The sequence below is a fragment of the Scyliorhinus torazame genome, chromosome 16 (assembly GCF_047496885.1).
Source record: "Scyliorhinus torazame isolate Kashiwa2021f chromosome 16, sScyTor2.1, whole genome shotgun sequence".
NCBI classification, from domain to species: Eukaryota; Metazoa; Chordata; class Chondrichthyes; order Carcharhiniformes; family Scyliorhinidae; genus Scyliorhinus; species Scyliorhinus torazame.
The window spans coordinates 162,407,595-162,434,638 of record NC_092722.1 but is presented as its reverse complement, the minus strand read 5'-3'; the positions used below and the strand labels follow the sequence as shown (position 1 = coordinate 162,434,638).

At 48.5% G+C, this 27,044-nt stretch overlaps 1 protein-coding gene across 2 annotated transcripts in view; it reads left to right on the top strand.

Moving 5' to 3' along the window:
* Positions 1–27,044, top strand: part of inpp5f (inositol polyphosphate-5-phosphatase F) — a 305,045-nt gene that overhangs the window by 194,498 nt on the left and 83,503 nt on the right. For both annotated transcript variants that reach the window (XM_072479349.1, XM_072479348.1), the window contains one exon: positions 9,864–9,992. In XM_072479349.1, coding sequence (XP_072335450.1) covers positions 9,864–9,992 — 129 coding nt within the window. The remainder of the gene's footprint in view (positions 1–9,863; positions 9,993–27,044) is intronic.

The window sequence follows — 27,044 nt, the reverse complement described above, 5'->3', positions numbered from 1 at the left end:
ACCCCAAAATTGTCATGCCTGGGTGAGGGGGGCTCAACGGGCTGCTTTGCTTTATTCAACCCCATGGTTGGTCACAATAAGAGTAATCTAAAAAGGATCCCTCCCTTTGCAGATTTCTTTTCCCAGTCCCAATATTTGTTTTAAAAGGAACCAATTTCACGGAGCCTAGGACCCGGGTTCGATTTTGGCCCCGGGTCAGTCACTGTCCGTGTGGAGTTTGCACCTTCTCCCCGTGTCTGTGTGCGTCTCACTCCCACAACCCAAAAATGTGTACGGGTAGGTAGATTGGCCATACTAAAATTGCCCCTTAATTGGAAAAAAAAAATTGGGTAGTTTACATTTTTTTAAAAATTATAAGGAGCCAATTTAACCAGGCTTTCTTGTGTTAAAGATAGTGAGTTTATTGGCTACTAAAGGCAAAAAATTATAACTCACATGCATTCGTACATATTAGAACTGAGATTTGAGTCCTAAGTAAGTTTTTTTAAAAAGGGTATGAAGCAGTCCTTGACTCGTGAGACGTAGATGATTGGGTTCTACAGCTGTTGCGATTCAAGATTCCGGTAGCACTGACTTCGTTGGGCGAATAGTCAGTTCAGATATCTGGTGTTCTGCAGCTTGGCGAAGAAGCCTCTCTCTGGTTTCAGCTGTGGTCTTTGCTAACTTAGCTTATTTCAGAGAGAGAGCTGTCGATATACCTGCCAAAAGCTTTTGCTGCTTCTGGCTTTCTCTTTGGTGTCACCATGTACTGACACCCCAACACTGGTTGTCACGCGGGCAGTATTTCAGCTGGCTTTTATCCCAGTCTATTATTCCATTAAAAAAAACCTCACCTGATCAATATTTCCAGACCTAATTTGGTCTTTTTCCTTCATTATTATGGCAATGTACTGAGCCTTTATCTTGGGTTCCAGCTCACCGATCTTCAATTTCATATAGGCGCGATCCCCGCCACTTTCTTGTCCGCAATAATCTTCCTGACAGCATGTGGTCCCTTTATTTCTTTTAATAAATTTAGAGTACCCAATTCTTTCTTCCAATTAAGGGACAATTTAGTGTGGCCAATTCACCTACCCTGCACATATTTGGTTGTGGGGGTGAAACCCATGCAGACATGGGGAGAATGTGCAAACCCCACATGGACAGGGGACCAGGATCGAACTCGGGTCCTTGGTGCTGTGAGGCAGCAGTGATAACCACTGCACCACCGTGCTGCCCCCTGGTCCCTTTATTTAAGACCAGTATTGACACTTTGCCGCTTATCCTTTCTGTACCCCACTAAATGTACCCCAATACATTTTTGTGTCATTTACAACCAGAGTTTTGTTGTGAGGTCTTGCAACTTGTCTTTCTGCACAAGGATCATGTGGTTTCTCTGGTTTAACACACAATCTGCATGTCATGATTGGCACATTTTAACCTTCCTTTCTCATGGTTTTTGTCTTGAGCTGCCATCCATATTTACTTGAGTCTGTATATTACCAGACCATTTTGATTTTATTCCTTCCTCCATATCCCCCTCTGGCAAATTTGTTTCCTGCATTGATATTCTGCATCTATATTGGACATCCTTGATGGATTTAAAGTCCTTTCTATAATGAAGCCGCAAAACAACATTGCTTTGTGGCCTACCCATTTCTAATCTCTGCTCCTGTACACAACTTACTAAATCTAAAATCTCTGTGGTTTTAATAATTGCACCTTCAAAGAATTTTGCACCCAAGGTCTGTATTTTTTAAAAAAAATTTTAGCTTATACAATTCTTTTTTTTTCCAAATTAAGAAGCAATTTAGCGTGGCCAATCCACCTACTCTGCACATCTTTGGATTGTGGGGGCGAAACCCATGCAGACACGGGAGAATGTGCAAACTCCACACGTACAGTGACCCAGGTCCACAGCCTCGTGAGACAGCAGTGCTAACCACTGTGCAACCGTGCCGCTGATCTGTATAAGTTAACATTGAGATTAGATGCTCATTTCTAGTTTTTCCCTTTGTGGATTGTGTTACCTCACTCCTTTCCCCTGCAAGAGCTTCCGTCTCCTCCAGTTCCATTAAGTTGTTTGCACTAACGGTCTTTTATTTCTGCTGCTTGTCAAACCACCTATTTTTGAGCTAAGTAGAAAATTCCAGCACTGTGCTCTTTGCTTACCAAGCTGTTTCAATCCAGCTGCAGCACGAGCATTGACCTGACGATGTGGAAAATTCCCCAGGGTTATCCTGTTCACGAAAAGCAGGGCGAAACATATCTGGCCTGATGTGCCATCAGTAACGACAGAAGATGAGTTGAGTGTGAAACTGTGGCTTTAATTAGCTTAAAGATACCTGCTGGCAGCTGGCCCCAGACTGAAGGCAGGGCCGGAGTTTGGCCACCTTTATACCTGAGCCCGAGGGGAGGAGCCACAGGCAGAGCCAGCAGGGGCAAGCCCAGGAATGTTACATACAGCAGGTATAAGACAATACAGTGGATTACCACATTGCCAATTACCATCCCATCAGTCCACTTGTTGAAAGTCTCAACTAATGCAAACGTCAATCGTTTTAGCTCCGGGACATCACTGCAGGATTTTCACAGGGTAGTTTCCGAGGCCCAAACATTTTCTGCTGCTTCATCAATAATCGTCCCTCCAAGTCCAAACTGTTGGCTGATGATTGCAGTGTTCAGGATAATTTGTGACTTGGATACTGAATCAGTCCATGTCTACATGAAGCAAGAACTGGACCAAATTGTTGTTTGGGCTGATAAGTGGCAAGTAATACTCATGCCACACAAGTGGACACCAGTGGTAGGCAATAACCATCTCCAACCAGAGAATCCATCCAACTCCCCATTACATTGAAATGGCATTACTATCACTCGACCCCCAACCACATATATCTTGAGTGACTGGAACGACTATATAAAGTCTGTTGCTGCAAGAGGCCAAACGCTGGGAATTCTGTGGCAGGTAACTCGCCATCTGATTGGCCACCATCACCAACCTTGGCCACCATCACCATCCTGGTCATCAGCCTGGTCACCATCTACAAGGTACAGCCCAGAAGTATGATGGATACTCTCCACTCGCCTGGGTGTGTGCAGGTCTATCAATGTTAAAGAAGCTCAAGGCTGCAACAGTATGTTTGATCTGCGCCCCTTCCACTACCTAACTTTCTCCATCACCGACGCACATTGGTAGTGGTATGTACCATTTACACGATGCACTGCAACGACTCGCTCAGCACCTTTTCAAACTCCTAACACTTAACATCTTGAAGAGTATCTTCAGCAGTCATATGGGAACGCCATCACCTGCAAGTTCCCCTTCAACCACACCATCTTTATTTGGAACTATATGAAAATGAAATGAAAATCGCTTATTGTCACAAGTAAGCTTCAATGAAGTTACTGTGAAAAGCCCCTAGTCCCCATATTCCAGCGCCTGTTCGGGGAGGCTGGTACGGGAATCGAACCGTGCTGCTGGCCTGCCTTGGTCTGCTTTCAAAGCCAGTGATTTAGCCCAGTGTGCTAAACCAGCCCCTAACCCTAATCCTAACCTTGCCTTCCTTCAGTGTCACTGGGTCAAAATCTTGCAACTTTCTCCCTAATAGCGCTGTGGATGTACCTACACCAGATAGACTGTAGCAATTGAAGAAGCTGACTCACCAACATCTCAACAGCATTTAGGGATGGGCAACAAATGCTAACCTTGCCAGAGACGCTTCCACCTCATGAAAGGAATTTTTAAAAAGTTACTTCTCAGTGGACCAGCACTGACTGCTGGACTACATACACCTCTTTCAACTTTCCTCCTATCCAAGCAGGCGCACACTAACCCTAACCCTTTGTCTAAAACCTTCCATTCAGGTTGTACAACTCTTGTACACCATGAGGGTGTTTCTCCCAAATGGAGTCCACGAGTTTGCGCCGTCGTGAACGCCGTCGCGTTTCAAGACTGCGCGAAACGGGCACGGGGATGACCGTTTCTGGCCCCCACAGGGAGCCAGCACGGCGCTGTAGCGGTTCACGCCGCCAAATGGGCGCTGCGCCAACCTGCACATGCGCAGTTGGGTCACGTCAACCTGCGCATGCGCGGGGGACTTCTTACGCGCGCCGGCCCCGACTCAACATGGCGTCGGTGTTCAGGGGCTGGCCGCGCAGGAAAGTAGGCCCGGGTATGAGAGAGGCCGGCCCGTCGATCAGTGGGCCCCGATCGGAGGCCCCCCTGGGGAAGGAGCCCCCCTCTCCCCACCCCACAGGCCGCCCCCTCGATCCTTCGCGCAGAGTTCCCGCCGGCAGCGACCAGGGGTGAACGGCGCTGGTGGGACTCTGTCGTATCTGGGCCGGAGATTCGGCGGCCCCGCCGATTCCAGCGGCCTGGCGCCGCGTCAAACGCGCCGATTCTCCGTACCTCGGAGAATCACCTGCCGGCGTCGGGGCGCGGTTGCGCCGATTCTCCGGCCCGGCGCGGGGCTCAAAGAATCGCCCCTTGTGTACCTGACTTTGTGCAGCAAGCCTCTAATGGGACACTTTCTTTCAACATCTTCTGAAAATCCATACACACGACATTGTGTCCCCTTCTTACAATTGTTCATTTGAAGAAAAACTCTAAATTTTCAAACATGACTCCTTCAACAAACTGAAACTGGTTCACATAGGAACAGGAGCTGGCCATTCAGTCCCTCGAGCCTGTCCCACCATTCAGTGAGACCATGGCTGATCTGTTACCTAACTCTATATACGTGCCTTCGGCCCATATCCCTTTGAGATTTTTGATTCACAAAATCTATCCAACTCTTGATTTAAAATTAACAACTGATCTAGCTTCAACTGCTGTTGGTGGGAGAGAGTTCCAAACCTCTACCACCCTTTGTGTGAAGAAGTTCTTCCTAACATCTCTCCAGAACGGTTTGGCCCAAGTTTTTACTGTTTCCCCATGGTTTTAGAATCTCCAACCAGTAGAAATAGTTTATCTTTATCTACCCTGTCGTTCCCTGTTAATATCTTGAATGCTTTCATCAGATCACCCCATAATTCCTCTAAATTCTGGTGAAAACTGGTCTAATTTGAGTAATCTCCCCTCCTAACTTAACCCCTGTAATCCAGCTAGTATTTTTGTAAACCTATGTTGCACTCTTCCAAGTCCAACATATGCCTTCCTAAGGTGTGGGTGTGAGCATTTCTGGGCAGTGTTCCAAGTGGGGTCTAACCAGGGTTTTGTGTAGTTGCTGCAGAACCCCGGTGTCTTTATATTTCAATTCTCTAGACATAAAAGACAGCATTCCATTCGGCCTTTTTGATTATTTTCTGCACTTGTTTCTGGCTTTTTGAGGTTCGATGCACCTGAACCTCAAAGTCTCTTTGGACATCCACTGTTCATCACCTCTTTCCATTAAGAAAGTACTCTGCTGTGTCCCATTTTTGGTCCAAAATGGATAACCTCACACTTGCTTACTTTGAATTCCATCTGCCACAATTTTGCCCATTCACGGAGTTCTGCTTGATTTTGCCACACATCCTGAAATGTAGCCGATTATGACCTTGAAAAGCTTGCTCACACGTGTTGGGCTGAAGTAATTCACGGGGGGCCTCACAATGGCACCTATATGCTTTTGAGTTAAAAAATATGAAAACCACCATGTATCTAATTTGTATTTTATAACGTATACTATTGTGAAGCTGCAAGTTCCTCCACAATCATAGATTATCATAGAATTTACAGTGCAGAAGGAGGCCATTCGGCCCATCGAGTCTGCACCGGCTCTTGGAAGAGCACCCTACCCAAGATCCACACATCCACCCTATCCCCATAACCCAGTAACCCCACCCTACACTAAGGGCAATTTTGGACACTATGGGCAATTTAGCATGGCCAATCCACCTAACCCGCACATCTTTGGACTGTGGGAGGAAACCGGAGCACCCGGAGGAAACCCACGCGCACACGGGGAGGATGTGCAGACTCCGCACAGACAGTGACCCAAGCCGGAATCGAACCTGGGACCCTGGAGCTGTGAAGCATTTGTGCTATCCACAATGCTACCGTGCTGCCCGCACAAATCGTGGCTAACAATACCACAGTCTGTTACTCGAATATGGTCAGAAGTCCAACGCACAGTCCATTTTCATTCTTTGTAAAGTAAACTGGGGAAGAAATCTTAGGTTAATAAATTGGAGTGTTGGGAACTTTAACTGTTGAGATATGAGCGATTGGAACAAAATTCCAAATTATTCTTTGCAGCTGTCAAGTCCACTCCGGATTGTCGGTGCCTCAACTAAAAGTATCTAACTGCTCACCCTGTCTAATAATTTAACATTGCATCCCTTTAATGCCATAAAACATGCTCCAAAAATAGTCTTGTACTTGTGAGCCTTGGGGCTTCAGAAAGATTCTACCACCCTTTTCCACGTAATTTTAACTCATTTCACCCATTGTTTTATTTAACACTTCTTCGGGCAACGATAAAATATATTCTGTTTTCTGCTCAATGAATCATCATGGGAGTGCTACGTATCTTACAAAATGTATTCGTTCAATTACCTAATTTCAGCGTGAATATAAGGTTAGGAACCAAGGTTCAATGTTATTAACAATGGAGTCATTTTAGAGCTGTTTGTATTGAGGGTGGGGTGGTACAAACCTTTTTATTTGAAATGGCCAGAAGCCAACTGATCAATTTTATACTGAGAAACACTTCTGGTAGAGGTTAATTTTAGTTTCAATGTGAGGTCATTTTTAATAGCTAAATGGAAGGGATTGACTGTGCATTTTCCACCCTCTGCCCTATCAAAGGTTTCCAGAGGAGACGGGAGAATGGTGATTGATTCACTCGATTAATACCCAGGGGTGAGATTTTAAATCCCGCCATGTTAATTGGAAGTCAACTCTTTGAAAACTAAAGCTGATAAAAGTGACCGTGAAGCTGTCAGATTGTCAGACAAAACATAACTGCTTCCCGAGTGTCCTTGGGGGAACTATCTGCCGTCTTTACTCCATCTTGTGTGTGGTTTGTGTTCCACAACAGCATGGCTAACTCTTAATTGCTCTCTGCAGTGACCGTGCAAACTATTCCATTGCCAGGAAAGATAGCAATGGCCAGTCAACTGGTGGCTTGGCCCATGGCCCCCAGATTCTAAGGGTGATTTTAAAATACAAATCATGGCTAACAACTGCACCACAGACTAAATCAGTGTGGTTTTTTTGTAGAAGTTTTCTTTTTCTCAAAATTAAAAAAAAAAATCCAATTAAGGGGCAATTTAGCGTGGCCAATCCACCGAGCTTGCCCACCTTTGGGTTGTGAGGGCGAAACTCACGCAAACACGGGGAGAAAGTGCAAACTCCACACAAACAGTGACCCAGAGCCAGGATCGAACCTGGGACCTCGGCGCCGTGACGCCGCAGTGCTAACCCACTGCGCCACCGTGCTGCCCTTACCCTGCACATCTTTGGCTTGTGGGGGTGAAAACCACGCAGACACTGGGAGAATGTGCAAACTCCACACGGACAGAATGTGCAAACTCCACACGGACAGTGACCCGGGGCCAGGATCGAATACAGTTCCTCGGCGCCGTGCTAACCACTGTGCTACCGTGCCATCTGACTAAGGCAATCTCGAAGACGTTTTAAAAATGGGAAGTATTATTCTGATGCAGATATTTGGGTGAACGAGGGACCGTCACAGTTTACTTGATGAGAATGGTTTGGCATTTCACTTGGGTGGGCAGATGGGGGTCGGTGGAGGGGGAATTGTTATTTCAGTGACCCAAATAGGACCAGCACATGTTTTCCATTTCTACCACAGCAGACGTTTAGCACAGGTCCTATGTTGCTGTTGTTAATAGCCTTAATTGCACTATTAAAGCTCTGGCCATCTTTGCAATCTAGATGCTGCAGTAACTTCTGTTCAGTGAAGTAGTTTCACATCCCATCAATTATCTGATTGAATAGGTATTTAATCACTTTGCTGCCTCCACGACTCCACATAACGTTCATTGTAGGGGCTCTAAACAAAGCATGGATATTTGACAGGATTGAACCATGAATAGTTTTGTGAATTTTGGTATGGCAGGCTTTGTGAGCCCCTCCTTCCCAAACCTGAATGGGGGCCACAGTCCTGTGCGTGTATATTGGTTACAGACCAGGTAGTTACTCGGTGCTTACCAGGTGTCATGACACAGCTACAGCATCCAGTCCTCTGGTTCATTACCTTGATGTATTTTGTGAGCTCCTGTACAAATAGGACTGCAATATTGAAAACAACATTAGTCCTAGACTATATTCCAGTCATAAGATTTAAACTCTTTCTGTAGTTGTACTATTATATCCACCTATAAACAGTTCAACTTAATTTGCTTAAAGCTTGTAACTTCTCTCTCCTGGACTGGAGTTGGAATTTCTCATCATTTTAGGCTTCTTGCCTAAACTGTTCATAAACAAAATGAGAAGTACTAATGATGCCTGCTGGACATTGCGATTAGGCCTGTGCACAGTCTGGGAGGGGGTGGTCGAAACTGAAGATTCAATTTGCTTCTCTTTTATTCATTCAAACTGAATTGCAGTGAATTTGCAAATATTTCACAGCACCTTTCACAGCTTGGGAGGGATTAATTCATATCAAGGTTTCCATTGGATACATGTTCACATTATGATATATATTTTTTATTAACATATGGGCATTGCTGGTTAGGCCAGCATTTATTCCCCATCCCTAGTTGCCCTTCAGCAGGTGGTGGCCTTCTTGAACCGCTCAAGTCCTTCAGGTGTAGGTACTCCCACTGCTGTTCGGGAGGGAGTTGCAGGATTTTGTCCCAACGACAGCAAAGGAACGGCGATATATTTCCAAGTCAGGATGGGAAGTGACTTGGAGGGGAACATCCAAGTTGTGGGGTTCCCAGGTACCTGTCGCTCTTGTCCTTCTAGATGGTAGTCGTTGTGGGTTTGGAAAATGCTGTCTAAGGAACATTGGTGAGTTACTGCAGTGCATCTTGTAGATGGTACACATGGCTGCCACTAATCGTTGGTGATGGAGGGTTTGAATGTTTGTGGAAGGAGGAGCAATCAAGCGGGCTGCTTTGTCCTGGATGGTGTTGAGCTTCTTGAGTGTTGTTGGCGTTGCACTCATCCAGGCAAGTGGAGAGTATTCCATTGCAGTCCTGACTTGTGCTTTGTTGATGGTGGACAGGCTTTGGGGGGGGGGGGGGGGGGTCAGAAGGTGAATTACTCGCCGTAGGACTCCTAGCCTTTGACCTGCCCTGGTAGCCTCGGTATTAATGTGGCTAGTCCAGTTCAGTTTCTGATCCATGGTAACCACCAGGGTGTCGATTGTGGGGCATTCAGCGATGGTAATGCTATTGAATGTCAAGGGGCAATGGTTAGATCCTCTCTTGTAGGCGGAGGTCATTGCCTGGCATTTGTGTGGCGCGAATGTAACTTGCCACATGTCCGCTCAAGCCTGGATATTGTCCAGGTCTTGCTGCATTTGGAAATGGACTGTTTCAGTATCTGAGGAGTTGCGAATGGTGCAGCCATCTGCAAAATTTTCCACTTCTGACCTTATGATGAAAGGCAGGTTTGAGGAGTGATTCAATTGGCTGAGGATGAATGAATCGTTATGAGATTTGAGGTTGAACATTCAAGGTCGGCTTTGGATTAGATTGTTGTGTTTCGGCAATAACCTGTCACTTTTAGATGTATTAGAAGCAGAATGGAAGAAATGGGGATGCTCTTTGCCCAGACATTCGTTTACAGGGCTGTACTGAATCACTGCAGCATGACACATTGAAGTGGGAGTGTTCTGACGAGACTATCAGATTAAACTGATTCACAAGAGCCTTGGAAAGTGTCAGAACAGACAATGATAATTTTTACTCTTAATTTTCTTTAGCTGTGCAAGAAGCATCATTTTGGTATAAACAAGACGGAGAAGATTACCCAGTCTCCAGATGACTCCAAGTTTTTGCTCAAGACATTGAGTCAGATTAAATGCAATGTGGCTGCTCCAGTCAAGAAGAAGGTGAGTGTTTGTGTTTCATTGATGCTTTTCGATGAATTAGCCTGGCAACCTGCCACATCACAGCGCTGGTTTTTAAAATTAATTATTGGGGCCCCTAGCACAAGGAATGATAGGATATCTCGGTTAGCAAACCGTGCAATGTGTTGGATCACTGTGGCCTTGTTTGAATATTAATCAACGTTTAGAAAATGCCTTGCCGTGCAGTAACTGGTAACCGCAAGGTGATATGTTTCAGAGCTCATTTTCAAACTGGTCTCTCCAATTTTCTAAATGTTTACATTGGGGAAGAATGTTACATTTTGGCAGGTATGGCTGTCACTTATCCTTGGCATGAACCTGCTTTGTCAGTCAGGCAGTTTGATGATGAAACGGTACAAAGGGGCCACGAGCTACCTCGCAGAGACTAAAACGCTAGCACTCTCCAAGACGGTCGCCCAGCGCAACGTCCAGTCCTACACCCCCAGCCGCGTGGCCCACTCCTCCTACGCTTCTTGTACCCCACAGACAGTCGCCCCAGCGGGAGCGCTGCCCACCCAATACGCCTGCGCTGCACGCCAGCCAGCGAACCCCGGGGGTACACAATGCTATTTTTGCGGCCAACAGAAGCACCCCCGCCAACGCTGCCCGGCCCGCGCTGCCCTTTGTAAAGCCTGCGGGAAGAAGGGCCACTTCGCCGCGGTGTGCCAGGCCCGCTCAGTAGCCGCTATCGCCCCCACCCCCCTCGGTCACGGACAATGGGCGCCGCCATCCCCCCCCCTCGGATTGCATGCGGCCAGTGGGCACCGCCATCTTCCCCTCCACGCAACACGTGCGTTTCATGGGCGCCACCATCTTGTTCCACCCCCGCAATGTGCGTTCCATGGGCGCCGTCATTTTGTAACCCTCCAGATCTTTGGGCGCTGCCATCTTGTCCACCCCTCAGCACATGGGCACTTGACCAACCATGTCAATCGACCAGTCTCGTCCGCATAACCTGACCAACGCATCCACCAGCGTGAAAGTCGATGGACATGTAACCTCCTGCCTGCTGGAGCACCGAAAGCTTCATACACCTGGATTCGGGAAGGCGCTGCTCCCTCCCGATACACCCCGCCAACCAAAAAAATCTCCTTGGCCTCCGGATCCCATTGCGTAGCGATCCAGGGGTACTGTACGGTCACGCTCATGGTCCAGGGCGTAGAATTCAGCGGCTTCTGCCTCCTACGTCCTCCCTAACCTCTGTGCTGCACTACCTCGCAGAGACTAAAACGCTAGCACTCTCCAAGACGGTCGCCCAGCGCAACGTCCAGTCCTACACCCCCAGCCGCGTGGCCCACTCCTCCTACGCTTCGTGTACCCCACAGACAGCCGCCCCAGCGGGGGCGCTGCCCACCCAATTCGCCTGCGCTGCACGCCAGCCAGCGAACCCCGGGGGTACACAATGCTATTTTTGCGGCCAACAGAAGCACCCCCGCCAACGCTGCCCGGCCCGCGCTGCCCTTTGTAAAGCCTGCGGGAAGAAGGGCCACTTCGCCGCGGTGTGCCAGGCCCGCTCAGTAGCCGCTATCGCCCCCACCCCCCTCGGTCACGGACAATGGGCGCCGCCATCCCCCCCCCCCCCTCGGATTGCGTGCGGCCAGTGGGCACCGCCATCTTCCCCTCCACGCAACACGTGCGTTTCATGGGCGCCACCATCTTGTTCCACCCCCGCAATGTGCGTTCCATGGGCGCCGTCATTTTGTAACCCTCCAGATCTTTGGGCGCTGCCATCTTGTCCACCCCTCAGCACATGGGCACTTGACCAACCATGTCAATCGACCAGTCTCGTCCGCATAACCTGACCAACGCATCCACCAGCGTGAAAGTCGATGGACATGTAACCTCCTGCCTGCTGGAGCACCGAAAGCTTCATACACCTGGATTCGGTAAGGTGCTGCTCCCTCAAGATACACCCCGCCAACCAAAAAAATCTCCTTGGCCTCCGGATCCCATTGCGTATCGATCTGGGGGTACTGCACGGCCACGCTCGTGGTCCAGGGCGTAGAATTCAGCGGCTTCTGCCTCTACGTCCTCCCTAACCTCTGTGCTGCACTAACCCTCGGCCTGGACTTCCACTGCAACCTCCAGAGTGCAACTCTGAAATTCGACGGGCCCTTACCACCCCTTGCTGTGTGTGCGGCCTTCCGACCCTAAAGGTCGACCCACCTTCCCTCTTTGCCAGTCTAACTCCAGATTGCAAACCCGTTGTCACCAGGAGCAGACGGTACAGCACCCAGGACAAGACTTTCATCAGGTCCGAAGTCCAGCGGCTGCTTCGGGAAGGCATCATCGAGGCCAGCAACAGCCCCTGGAGAGCTCAAGTGGTAGTAGTTAAAGCTGGGGAGAAACACCCAATGGTCGTGGACTACAGCCAGAACATCAACCGGTACACGCAGCTCACGCGTACCCCCTCCCACAGCAGATGTGGTCCCTTTGTTCAAAAAGGGGAGCAGAGACAACCCCGGCAACTATAGACCGGTGAGCCTCACGTCTGTAGTGGGTAAAGTCTTGGAGGGGATTATAAGGGACAAGATTTATAATCATCTAGATAGGAATGATATGATCAGGGATAGTCAGCATGGCTTTGTGAAGGGTAGGTCATGCCTCACAAACCTTATTGAGTTCTTTGCGAAGGTGACTGAACAGGTAGATGAGGGTAGAGCAGTTGATGTGGTGTATATGGATTTCAGCAAAGCGTTTGATAAGGTTCCCCACGGTAGGCTATTGCAAAAAATACGGAGGCTGGGGATTAAGGGTGATTTAGAGATGTGGATCAGAAATTGGCTAGCTGAAAGAAGACAGAGGGTGGTGGTTGATGGGAAATGTTCAGAATGGAGTACAGTCACAAGTGGAGTACCACAAGGATCTGTTCTGGGGCCGTTGCTGTTTGTCATTTTTATCAATGACCTAGAGGAAGGCACAGAAGGGTGGGTGAGTAAATTTGCAGATGATACTAAAGTCGGTGGTGTTGTCGATAGTGTGGAAGGATGTAGCAGGTTACAGAGGGATATAGATAAGCTGCAGAGCTGGGCTGAGAGGTGGCAAATGGAGTTTAATGTAGAGAAGTGTGAGGTGATTCACTTTGGAAGGAATAACAGGAATGCGGAATATTTGGCTAATGGTAAAGTTCTTGAAAGTGTGGCTGAGCAGAGGGATCTAGGTGTCCATGTACATAGATCCCTGAAAGTTGCCACCCAGGTTGATAGGGTTGTGAAGAAGGCCTATGGAGTGTTGGCCTTTATTGGTAGAGGGATTGAGTTCCGGAGTCGGGAGGTCATGTTGCAGCTGTACAGAACTCTGGTCCGGCCGCATTTGGAGTATTGCGTACAGTTCTGGTCACCGCATTATAGGAAGGACGTGGAGGCTTTGGAGCGGGTGCAGAGGAGATTTACCAGGATGTTGCCTGGTATGGAGGGAAAATCTTATGAGGAAAGGCTGACGGACTTGAGGTTGTTTTCGTTGGAGAGAAGAAGGTTAAGAGGAGACTTAATAGAGGCATACAAAATGATCAGGGGGGTGGATAGGGTGGACAGTGAGAGCCTTCTCCCGCGGATGGATATGGCTGGCACGAGGGGACATAACTTTAAACTGAGGGGTAATAGATATAGGACAGAGGTCAGAGGTAGGTTATTTACGCAAAGAGTAGTGAGGCCGTGGAATGCCCTACCTGCTACAGTAGTGAACTCGCCAACATTGAGGGCATTTAAAAGTTTATTGGATAAACATATGGATGATAATGGTATAGTGTAGGTTAGATGGCTTTTGTTTCGGTGCAACATCGTGGGCCGAAGGGCCTGTACTGCGCTGTATTGTTCTATGTTCTATGTTCTATATCTGACATGGTTAACCAGATTGCGCAGGACCGGGTCTTCTCAACGGTAGACTTGAAATCCGCCTACTACCAGCTCCCCATCCGTAAATCGGACCATCCATACACCGCGTTCGAGGCAGACGGCCGCCTATATCACTTCCTTAGGGTTTCCTTCGGCGTCACTAACGGAGTCTCGGTCTTCCAAAGGGAGATGGACCAAATGGTCGACTGGTACGGGTTGCGGGCCTCCTTTCCGTACCTAGACAATGTCACCATCTGCGGCCATGATCAGCAGGACCATGACGCCAACCTCGCTAAATTTCTCCACGCCGCTACTCTCCTAAACCTCACTTACAACAAGGAGAAGTGTGTGTTCAGCACGAACCGCTTAGCCATCCTCGGCTATGTGGTCCAGAACGGAGTTCTGGATCCCGATTCCGACCGCATGCGCCCCTCATGGAGCTCCCACTGCCCCAAGGCCCTCAAACGCTGCCTGGGGAGCTTTTCCTACTACGCTCAGTGGGTCCCAAACTATGCGGACAAGGCCGGCACACTCATACAATCCACCCAATTTCCCCTGACGGCCGAGGCCCAACAGGCCTTCGCCCGGATCAGAGCTGATATTGCCAAGGCTACACTGTAGATGAGACACTGCCCTGCCAAGTAGAAAGCGACGCATCAGACGTCGCCCTTGCCGCCACCCTCAATCAGGCAGACAGGCCCGTGGCATTCTTTTCCCGCACCCTTCATGCCTCTGAAATTCGACACTCGTGCGTCGAAAACGAGGCCCAAGCTATCGTTGAAGCTGTGCGACAGTGGAGGCATTACCTGGCCGGCAGGAGATTCACTCTCCTCACTGACCAACTGTCCGTAGCCTTCATGTTCAACAACACACAGCGGAGCAATATCAAAAATGATAAAATCTTGCGGTGGAGAATTGAGCTCTCCACCTATAATTATGAGATTATGTTTCGCCCCGGCAAACTCGATGAACCTCCAGACGCCCTATCCCGAGGTACATGTGCCAGCGCACAGCTAGACCGACTCCGGACACTGCACGACAGCCTTTGTCACCCAGGAGTCACACGGTTGTACCACTTCATTAAGGCACGTAATCTGCCCTACTACGTCGAGGAAGTAAGGACAATCACCAGGGACTGCCAGGTCTGTGCGGAGGGCAAGCCGCACTTCTACCGGCCGGACCGCGTGCGCCTGGTGAAGGCCTCCCGCCCCTTTGAACGCCTCAGCGTGGACTTCAGAGGCCCCCTCCCCTCCACCGACCGTCACTCATTTATCTCAGTGTGATCGACGAATACTCTAGATTCCCCTTTGCCATCCCATGCCCCGGACGTCTGCCACCGTCATTAAAGCCCTCAACACAATCTTCACTCTGTTCGGTTTCCCCGCCTTCATCCACAGTGACAGGGGATCCTCATTCGTGAGTGATGAGCTGCGTCAGTTCCTGCTCAGCAGGGGTATCGCCTCCAACAGAACGACAAGCTATAACCTCGGGGAAATGGACAGGTAGAAAGGGATAATATGACGGTATGGAGGGCCGTCCAGCTGGCCCTACGGTCCAGAAACCTCCCGGCCTCCCACTGGCAGGAGGTCCTCCCTGATGCACTCCACTCCATTCGCTCCTTACTCTGTACTGCCACGAACAATACACCCCATGAACCTCTTTTTGCCTTCCCCAGCTGGCACCAGCAGGTTCCACTCCCACTCCCCCGGAGCCACCCTCCCCTCCCGTCGCTCCCAACAGCACCCCCCTCAGGACCATCCGTCCCCCCCCCTGTCCACGCCTGACGATGAAGAGGGTTTCGGCACGCTCCCGGAGTCACCATCGACCAGATCAGCACCAACATCGCCGACACCACTGCGTCGCTCCCAGAGGAACATCAAGGCCCCGGACTGGTTAAATCTCGGACCGGTCCACCGGACATCAAAGGACATTTGTTTGTTCAAATCTTGTAAATATTAACTCATTGTTGTATATAGTTATCCACCACCCCCGCCGGACTCAATTTTTAACAGGGGGTGAATGTGGTAAACCACTGTTGCACCTGTATTTGGTGATGTACGGTAGGACCTGTACTACAGGTTCGCCGGTAGTCCCTGCCTGTATAAATATGTGTGTCCTCCAGCCAGCAGCCATTTCGCCAGCTGCTGTGGGAGGCCACACATCTGATAGCAATAAAGCCTCAGTTGGATTCAACTATCGTCTTTGTCCAATTGATCGTTCCTCAATTCCAAAATCTGAGAAATTCCAAAATCTGATGCACACTTGGCCCCAAGCATTTTGGATAAGGAATGCTCAACCTTTTATTAATATTGCAGATTTCACACAGCGGTGGAGCCAGGAGCTACTATTGCAGGAATGAATTTGAGGCTGCAACACAAGAGTGCATTTGGGATCTATCTTGGCAGTTCTATTTTAAACTGTAACTGGCGCTTTCACTTGTCATGTGAATTACTGATTTTGGCTCTGCTGTCGGAGGGGAAAGCTGAGCAGCGATTGATGGCTCCCTGCAGGGGCAGGGCAAAAACTGGAGAAGCATCCACACCTGAGTCCTTGACCGCCTCTTTTTTTTAAATAATGTGACTGCACAAGCGATTTATCTTCCTGGCCACTGACCTCCGTATATTGGCCAAGTATTTCTCACTATTGCAGGAAACACAAACATTCTGCTGAAGCACATGGTTTTTGTGGTTATAAAAATGGCAAAGACCTTTCTGTAAAGCTAGTTGATGAGCATTAATCAACCGAATCCTTGCAATGTTTTAACCTCCCTTCACTCGAATCAAGTAATCAACCATTGTAGAAGATTGCTTTAAGGATGGGACTTATTTTTTTTTAAAAAAGGATATGAGTGCAATGTTGTGTGAAATATTTAAATGAAGCTTGAAAAGTGCATTCATGTTTTGAGGAAACAGGAGCTCATTGAAAATGACGCTTGATTTGAGGGGGGGGGAGAAATTCCATGTCTTTTACAAGTTCATCAACTGCGGCTTAGTTCTGGTTTAAGTTCCACTTGAGGGCTTGGGAGCACAAAAATCGAAGCTGACAGGTAGTGAGGGAGTGCTGTTGGATGAAATGTTTTAAAAATAAATTTAAAGCACCCAATTCTTTTATTCCAATTAAGGGGCAATTTAGCGTGGCCCATCCATCTACCCAATACATCTTTTTTGGGTTGTGGGGGTGAGGACCCAAGCAAACACTGGGAGAATGTGCAAACTCCACATGTACTGTTGGATGAAATGTTAAACCCGAGACTCCCATCTGCCAGCCTGGGTGGATGTACAAGTTTCCATGACACTACCTTGAAGAGCAGGGGAGTTTTCCCTGGTGTCCTTACCAATAAGTATCCTTCAGTCCATACCGCAAAAATGGGTATCTGATCATAATCCCATTCCTGTTTCGTGGGAGCTTGCTGTGCTCAAATTGGCTGCTGGTTTTTTTTCTACCCCAATCAGTGACTAATCTTCTGTACGTGGCTGTAAAGTGCTTTGAGATGTCTGGTTTTCCTCCGTAATGCAAGTCTTTCTTTTTCTTAATCACCGAAGTGCACAGTTATGCAGACATGGGTAAACTACAATGACTGAATCATTACATGTGCTGGCTAAGGGTTTGAAATAGAACTGTTGCACTCTATTCTTAGTATCAGCAAAGGAGCCTTGGGCAGGCAGCAGAGTTTTGTGATGCAAATTTATGGAGATGAGTTCTGGCGATGAATGAACTGCTTCGAATTGCTTGACTGCTCCCCAATGAGGAGCAATGGAAATATTTCCCATTGAACCTACAACTTCCGTTTGAAATTGTGATTTGACCTCCAAGGTGCTAGACACCGTTAGCTCCTGAGGCACACAGCTCTTGAACCCTTGTGTTCAGGGACTACATCAATGTAATTTTCAGGCTGGCAGTCAGCGTTTTTGTTGGCCTCTGCCACATCACTCGCTTCGGTCTTTGCATTCATTGGCAAATTTGAAGGTCGCGCTGGTGTCTCGTGGTCTGGTCACACAACGATGCAACTCTTCCCTCTCGCTAATGTCACGTTGCAATGTGGTCACACCAACATTCTTGCGGACGGGCTGACCAGACAGCCATTGTCATTTTGTTTTCCTTTTTCTATCAATCATAAACGGGCAGTGCAATTTATTGGCACGCTTTACATTGCTCTCCCGTGACCCACCCTGGTTGACGGAAAGTGTAAGTGGTTGAGACTGCCAATGTGGTACGCATGGGTATTGATGAAAGATTAATTTGAATACTTGGAGCTTACTCCTGCTACTTGCACTGCTAAATCTGACACTTGACCTGTGTGAGTCTGTGTATGCCACTGACAAAGATTGGGGTACAGCTGGATTTAGCAATATGGGGATGGGAGTGGAGATTGCAATGGGAGAGAGTCTCCAGGTGTGTTACATCTAGCCTCGTATAAAAGCCTTGGACGTGGCATCCATTTTATCTCCTGATAAGCACTTGTAAATACAAGTTGTGGTCCCTCTACTCGAAATGTTGCAAGTGTATTTGACATCGAGTCTTAAATGCTTAGCTGTGAATGCTATGCTGTTTACAGATATTTTGAAGTTTACTTTGTCCTAATCGATTCTCTTTCTAAGAAATGTATTCTCATTTATTTTGGTAATGTTAGCAATTTATAGTCGCAGATTTATAACCTGGGCAGTAATGTACAAATGGACATATCACGATGGTGCTTTCTGCCTGTTGCATTGCATAGACTGATCCTTAGCCTGCTGCTTAATCCAATAATAACATTGCTTTGTTTTCATTCTTCTTGGCTATTACTGTAATTTTTTTGTGGGATGTGGGCATCACTGGTGAGGATTATTGGGAGGATAATGTCATTTATTGCCCATCCCTAATTGCCCTGGAGAAGGTGATGAATTGCTGCCATCCACAGTGCTGTTGGGGAAATAATTTCAAGATTTTGACCCAGTGACTGAAATCACGGTGACGAATTTCCGTTGCCGGGACGTATGACCCTGAGAGGGGAACTCTCGGGTGGTCTTCTTTCCTTGTGTCTGCTACCTTTGTTCATTGACGTGATAGAGGTCGCAAGTTTAGCTTGTGTATGGTACACACTGCTGCCACTGTGGTGTATGGTACACACTGCTGCCATTGTGGTGTATGGTACACACTGCTGCCACTGTGTGGTATATGGTACACACTGCTGCCATTGTGGTGTATGGTACACACTGCTGCCACTGTGGTGTATGGTACACACTGCTGCCACTGTGTGGTATATGGTACACACTGCTGCCATTGTGGTGTGTGGTACACACTGCTGCCACTGTGGTGTATGGTACACACTGCTGCCACTGTGTGGTATATGGTACACACTGCTGCCACTGTGGTGTATGGTACACACTGCTGCCATTGTGGTGTATGGTACACACTGCTGCCACTGTGTGGTATATGGTACACACTGCTGCCATTGTGGTGTGTGGTACACACTGCTGCCACTGTGGTGTATGGTACACACTGCTGCCACTGTGGTGTATGGTACACACTGCTGCCACTGTGTGGTATATGGTACACACTGCTGCCATTGTGGTGTATGGTATACACTGCTGCCACTGTGTGGTATATGGTACACACTGCTGCCACTGTGATGTATGGTACACACTGCTGCCATTGTGGTGTATGGTACACACTGCTGCCATTGTGGTGTATGGTACACACTGCTGCCACTGTGGTGTATGGTGCTCACTGCTGCCATTGTGGTGTATGGTACACACTGCTGCCACTGTGGTGTATGGTGCACACTGCTGCCATTGTGGTGTGTGGTACACACTGCTGCCATTGTGGTGTATGGTACACACTGCTGCCACTGTGGTGTATGGTACACACTGCTGCCACTGTGGTGTATGGTGCACACTGCTGCCATTGTGGTGTGTGGTACACACTGCTGCCACTGTGGTGTATGGTGCACACTGCTGCCATTGTGGTGTATGGTACACACTGCTGCCACTGTGGTGTATGGTGCTCACTGCTGCCATTGTGGTGTATGGTACACACTGCTGCCACTGTGGTGTATGGTACACACTGCTGCCACTGTGGTGTATGGTGCACACTGCTGCCATTGTGGTGTGTGGTACACACTGCTGCCATTGTGGTGTATGGTACACACTACTGCCATTGTGGTGTATGGTACACACTGCTGCCACTGTGGTGTATGGTACACACTGCTGCCACTGGTGTGTGGTACACACTGCTGCCATTGTGGTGTGTGGTACACACTGCTGCCACTGTGGTGTATGGTACACACTGCTGCCATTGTGGTGTATGGTACACACTGCTGCCACTGTGGTGTATGGTACACACTGCTGCCACTGTGGTGTATGGTGCACACTGCTGCCATTGTGGTGTGTGGTACACACTGCTGCCACTGTGGTGTATGGTGCACACTGCTGCCATTGTGGTGTATGGTACACATTGCTGCCACTGTGGTGTATGGTACACACTGCTGCCATTGTGGTGTGTGGTACACACTGCTGCCACTGTGGTGTGTGGTACACACTGCTGCCATTGTGGTGTATGGTACACATTGCTGCCATTGTGGTGTATGGTACACACTGCTGCCATTGTGGTGTGTGGTACACACTGCTGCCACTGTGGTGTATGGTGCACACTGCTGCCATTGTGGTGTGTGGTACACACTGCTGCCACTGTGGTGTATGGTGCACACTGCTGCCACTGTGGTGTATGGTACACACTGCTGCCATTGTGGTGTATGGTACACACTGCTGCCACTGTGGTGTATGGTGCACACTGCTGCCATTGTGGTGTGTGGTACACACTGCTGCCATTGTGGTGTGTGGTACATACTGCTGCCACTGTGGTGTATGGTACACACTGCTGCCATTGTGGTGTATGGTGCACACTGCTGCCACTGTGGTGTATGGTACACACTGCTGCCATTGTGGTGTATGGTGCACACTGCTGCCATTGTGGTGTATGGTACACACTGCTGCCATTGTGGTGTATGGTACACACTGCTGCCACTGTGGTGTATGGTACACACTGCTGCCACTGTGGTGTATGGTACACACTGCTGCCATTGTGGTGTATGGTGCACACTGCTGCCACTGTGTGGTGTGGTACACACTGCTGCCATTGTGGTGTATGGTGCACACTGCTGCCACTGTGGTGTGGTACACACTGCTGCCACTGTGGTGTATGGTACACACTGCTGCCATTGTGGTGTATGGTACACACTGCTGCCACTGTGGTGTATGGTACACACTGCTGCCACTGTGGTGTGTGGTACACACTGCTGCCATTGTGGTGTATGGTACACACTGCTGCCACTGTGGTGTATGGTACACACTGCTGCCATTGTGGTGTGTGGTACACACTGCTGCCATTGTGGTGTATGGTACACACTGCTGCCACTGTGATGTATGGTACACACTGCTGCCATTGTGGTGTATGGTACACACTGCTGCCACTGTGGTGTATGGTACACACTGCTGCCACTGGTGTGTGGTACACACTGCTGCCATTGTGGTGTGTGGTACACACTGCTGCCACTGTGGTGTATAGTACACACTGCTGCCACTGTGGTGTATGGTGCACACTGCTGCCATTGTGGTGTGTGGTACACACTGCTGCCACTGTGGTGTATGGTGCACACTGCTGCCATTGTGGTGTATGGTACACATTGCTGCCACTGTGGTGTATGGTACACACTGCTGCCATTGTGGTGTGTGGTACACACTGCTGCCACTGTGGTGTGTGGTACACACTGCTGCCATTGTGGTGTATGGTACACATTGCTGCCATTGTGGTGTATGGTACACACTGCTGCCATTGTGGTGTGTGGTACACACTGCTGCCACTGTGGTGTATGGTGCACACTGCTGCCATTGTGGTGTATGGTACACACTGCTGCCATTGTGGTGTATGGTACACACTGCTGCCATTGTGGTGTATGGTACACACTGCTGCCACTGTGGTGTATGGTGCACACTGCTGCCATTGTGGTGTGTGGTACACACTGCTGCCATTGTGGTGTGTGGTACATACTGCTGCCACTGTGGTGTATGGTACACACTGCTGCCATTGTGGTGTATGGTGCACACTGCTGCCACTGTGGTGTATGGTACACACTGCTGCCATTGTGGTGTATGGTGCACACTGCTGCCATTGTGGTGTATGGTACACACTGCTGCCATTGTGGTGTATGGTACACACTGCTGCCACTGTGGTGTATGGTACACACTGCTGCCACTGTGGTGTATGGTACACACTGCTGCCACTGGTGTATGGTACACACTGCTGCCACTGTGGTGTATGGTACACACTGCTGCCACTGTGGTGTATGGTACACACTGCTGCCACTGTGGTGTATGGTACACACTGCTGCCACTGTGGTGTATGGTGCACACTGCTGCCACTGTGGTGTATGGTGCACACTGCTGCCACTGTGGTGTATGGTACACACTGCTGCCACTGTGGTGTATGGTGCACACTGCTGCCACTGTGGTGTATGGTACACACTGCTGCCATTGTGGTGTGTGGTACACACTGCTGCCACTGTGGTGTGTGGTACACACTGCTGCCATTGTGGTGTATGGTGCTCACTGCTGCCACTGTGGTGTATGGTACACACTGCTGCCATTGTGGTGTATGGTATATACTGCTGCCATTGTGGTGTATGGTACACACTGCTGCCATTGTGGTGTATGGTACACACTGCTGCCATTGTGGTGTATGGTACACACTGCTGCCACTGTGGTGTATGGTACACACTGCTGCCATTGTGGTGTATGGTACACACTGCTGCCACTGTGGTGTATGGTACACACTGCTGCCATTGTGGTGTATGGTACACACTGCTGCCACTGTGGTGTATGGTACACACTGCTGCCATTGTGGTGTATGGTACACACTGCTGCCACTGTGGTGTATGGTACACACTGCTGCCACTGTGGTGTATGGTACACACTGCTGCCATTGTGGTGTATGGTACACACTGCTGCCACTGTGGTGTATGGTACACACTGCTGCCATTGTGGTGTATGGTACACACTGCTGCCACTGTGGTGTATGGTACACACTGCTGCCATTGTGGTGTGTGGTACACACTGCTGCCATTGTGGTGTATGGTACACACTGCTGCCACTGTGGTGTATGGTACACACTGCTGCCACTGGTGTATGGTACACACTGCTGCCACTGTGGTGTGTGGTACACACTGCTGCCACTGTGGTGTATGGTACACACTGCTGCCATTGTGGTGTAAGGTGCACACTGGTGATGGTGAAATGGATGGAATGCTGTTCGAGCAGACTGTTATGTTATAGAGTCATAGACCTTGATAGTGTTCAGCTTCTTGAGTGTCGTTGAAGCTACACTCAGCCAGGCAATTGGAGGGTATTCCATCACACTCCTTACCTGTGCTGCAAGATGGTGGATAGCTTGGGGGAATCCAGAGCTGAGTTACTTGCCACAAAATACCCTGTCTCTGATATGCCCTTGTAACCACAGTATTTATCCAGCTGCCGGTTAATGGTAACCCCTCAGGATGTTTTTAGTGGGATATTCAGTGATGGATTGTCATTGAATGTCAATGAGAGTTGGTTAGATTCTCCCTTTAGGAGATGGTCATTGCCTGACACTCGAATGGTGTGAATGCTACTTGTGACTTATCAACCCAAGCCTGACTGTCTAGGTCTTCTTTTATGTGGGCTTGGACTTCATCAGTATCTGAGGAATAATGAATGGGACGGAGTGTTCATCAGCGAACATCCCACTTTTGACCAGTTGGAGGGGAGGTTGTTGATGAAGCAGCTGAAGATGGCGGGGCCTGAGGAACCCCTGCAGTGATGTCCTGAAATGAGATGCACATCTCAAAATAGGGGTGCACATCTCCAAAACTCTGTCCTGGTCCATCCACGTCGACGCTACCGCCAAGAAAGCACAACAGCGCCTATACTTCCTCAGGAAACTAAGGAAATTCGGCATGTCCACATTAACCCTTACCAACTTTTACAGATGCACCATAGAAAGCATCCTATCAGGCTGCATCACAGCCTGGTATGGCAACTACTCGGCCCAGGACTGCAAGAAACTTCAGAGAGTCGTGAACACGGCCCAGTCCATCACATGAACCTGCCTCCCATCCATTGACTCCATCTACACCTCCCGCTGCCTGGAGAAAGTGGGCAGTATAATCAAAGATCCCTCCCACCCGGCTTACTCACTCTTCCAACTTCTTCCATCGGGCAGGAGATACAGAAGTCTGAGAATACGCACGAACAGACTCAAAAACAGCTTCTTCCCCACTGTTACCAGAGTCCTAAATGACCCTCTTATGGATTGATTTCATTAACACTACACTCTGTATGCTTCATCCGATGCCAGTGCTTATGTAGTTACATTGTATATGTTGTGTTGCCCTATTATGTATTTTCTTTTATTCCCTTTTCTTCTCATGTACTTAATGATCGGTTGAGCTGCTCGCAGAAAAATACTTTTCACTGTACCTCGGTACACGTGACAAGAAACAAATCCAATCCGATCCAATCTTCCTATGTGCTAGTCAGGACTCCAAACACTGGAGTGTTTTCCCTGCAATTACCATTGACTCCAATTTTGCTAGGGCTCCTTGATGCCACACTTGGTCAAATGCTGTCTTGATTTCAAGGGCAGTCGCTCTTGCCTCACCTGGAATTAAGCTCTTTTGTCCATGTTTAGACTGAGGTTGTAATGTGGTCAGGAGCTGAGTGATCCTGGTGGAACCCAAACTGAGCATTTGAGTAGGCTATTGCTGTGTGGCACTTTATAGCGCTGTCACCAACATCTTCCATCACTTTGATCGAGAGAAGACTGGTGTGCTAACTGGTGAGACTGGCTTTGTCTTTTTTGTGGGCAGGACATACCCAGATAAATTTTCACTTAGTGAAACAGCTTGATACTGAATCAGCTTGGCAAGAAGCGCCCCTAGTTCTGGAGCACAAGTCTTGAATACCATATCCAGGATGTTAGTGGGACCCATAGCATTTGTTGTGTCCAGTGTCTTGATCCATTTCTTGGTATCATGTGGAGTGAATTGAATTGGCAGGTGATTGGCATCTGATGGAGGAGGCTGAGATGAAAGTTTCACTCGGCATTTGTGGATGAAGATGGTTGCAAATGCTTCAGCCTTGCCCTTTGAACCAATGTGCTGGTCTTTGCCATCATTGAGGGTGGGGATACTTGTGTAGTTTCTTTCTTTTTTTTGTTTAAACGCCCACTGCCATTCATAACTATATGTGGCAGGATGGCAGGGCGTTGATCTGATCAGTTTATTGTGCAGTGGTCCATCCTACCAATATTTCAATGGACTGATGCATTTGCAACAGGCCACGGTCAAGTAATCTTTATTGTCACAAGTAGGCTTACATTAACACTACAATGAAGTTACTGTGAAAAGCCCCTAGTCGCCACGCTCCGGCGCTTGTTCGGGTACGCTGGGAGAATTCAGAATGTCCAATTCACCTAACAAGCACGTCTTTCGGGACTTGTGGGAGGAAACCAGGAGACGGGGAAAACATGCAGACTCTGCACAGACAGTGACCCAAGCCGGGAATCGAACCTGGGACGCTGGCGCTGTGAAGCAACAGTGCTAACCACTGTGCTAACGTGCTGCCCCATAGGGTCTGGCTTCCTGTTAGTTTATTCACCACCTTGCGCACGCCCAATCTGGTAAATGGATCATTCTGAACTTGGTCAGACGTGGTACTACCAAATCATTTGTGATGGGGCATTGTACTCCAGTCTGTACCCGTGGCACCATTAGTGCTTCTTCCATCTAGCACTCGTTTCTTTGCCATTTAATCGTGTAGAGAGGGGCTTCGCACTCCTTTCTCTGCCTGAAGGGGAAAAAAAACCTCCCAGGTACAAAGTAGTTGAACGTTGCAGATCAGGAAAGTCCCAGGTTCAGCTGCAGGGTCTGTGCTGGCTTTTACCAGCGTTGATTAAGGAAGTTAAAATTGGCCTTGATTCCAACTGAGGTCATCAATAATCAATTGGAAACTCCTGGCAGAGGAAGTGGTGACCTGGTGAGGGCAAAATGGGATCTGTGATAGTAGTGTACTGTTTCAAAAGCTTGGCCACAGTTGACGAGTAATTGAAGAAACAGGAGTAATTTGAAACTTCAAGAGCTGAAGTCGGTCTCCTCAGAGGCAAAAGCAGTTCAGGAAAATAGCGTTGTTGGGCAGTCATTTAGCATTTTTATCTGGAAGCCAAGTGAAACCCATCCAGCAATGTGAAAATATTGCTTGGCTAATAGATAGATGGAATAAGTTTTGGGAAATGCAGAACTGATTAATAGTGAGTTCACAGCACAAAACTACCATAATTTGATGTAAACTAGCAGTCTGATTGCAGTAATAATAATGACTGAAGTGCAAGTGAGGAATTTCATTCCCACAGTCCATATCATCGAATGATGTTGGGTTCAAGGCTAGTTAAGAGAGCAAGCAGAAGGATTTTTATATTTAATTTCGCTGTTGTTATTGACGTTGTGTATAAAGGTATTCTGAGCATAGATTTCTTATTTTGACCTGTAATGCAAAAAAAGAAAATCCTTTTCTATTGACGTATACAGCAGTGATTCTGGAGAAATTAAAATGGTGGACTCCTGATGGTCTGGTAGGGAAGTGAGTCTTCCAGTGCTTTAGCTAACCACTAAATAACTTCCCCCTTGGATACCACTTTATCCAAGTTCTAAAGCAAAGCTTGTCAGGAATGTATGCTTGAAATATTATAAATGTAATTGTGTGACTGGTACTACAATCTATAACTGTAACACCCAGCCACATGAGATATTGGATCAGATGACCAAAAGCTTGGTCAAAAGAGGCCGGTTTTATCATAGAATTTACAGTGCAGAAGGAGGCCATTCGGCCCATCGCTTCTGCACCGGCCCTAACAAAGAGCACCCGACTGAAGCCCACGTATCTACCCTATCCCCGTAACCCAGTAACTCCCACTTAACATTTTTTTGGACACGAAGGGCAAATTAGCAGGGCCACTCCACCTAACCCGCACATCTTTGGACTGTGGGAGGAAACCGGAGCACCCGGAGGAAACCCACGCAGAAACTGGGAGAACGTGCAGACTCCGCACAGACAGTGACCAAGCGGGGAATCCAACCTGGGACCCTGGAGCTGTGAAGTAACTGTGCTAACCACTGTGCTGCCCATTTAAGGAA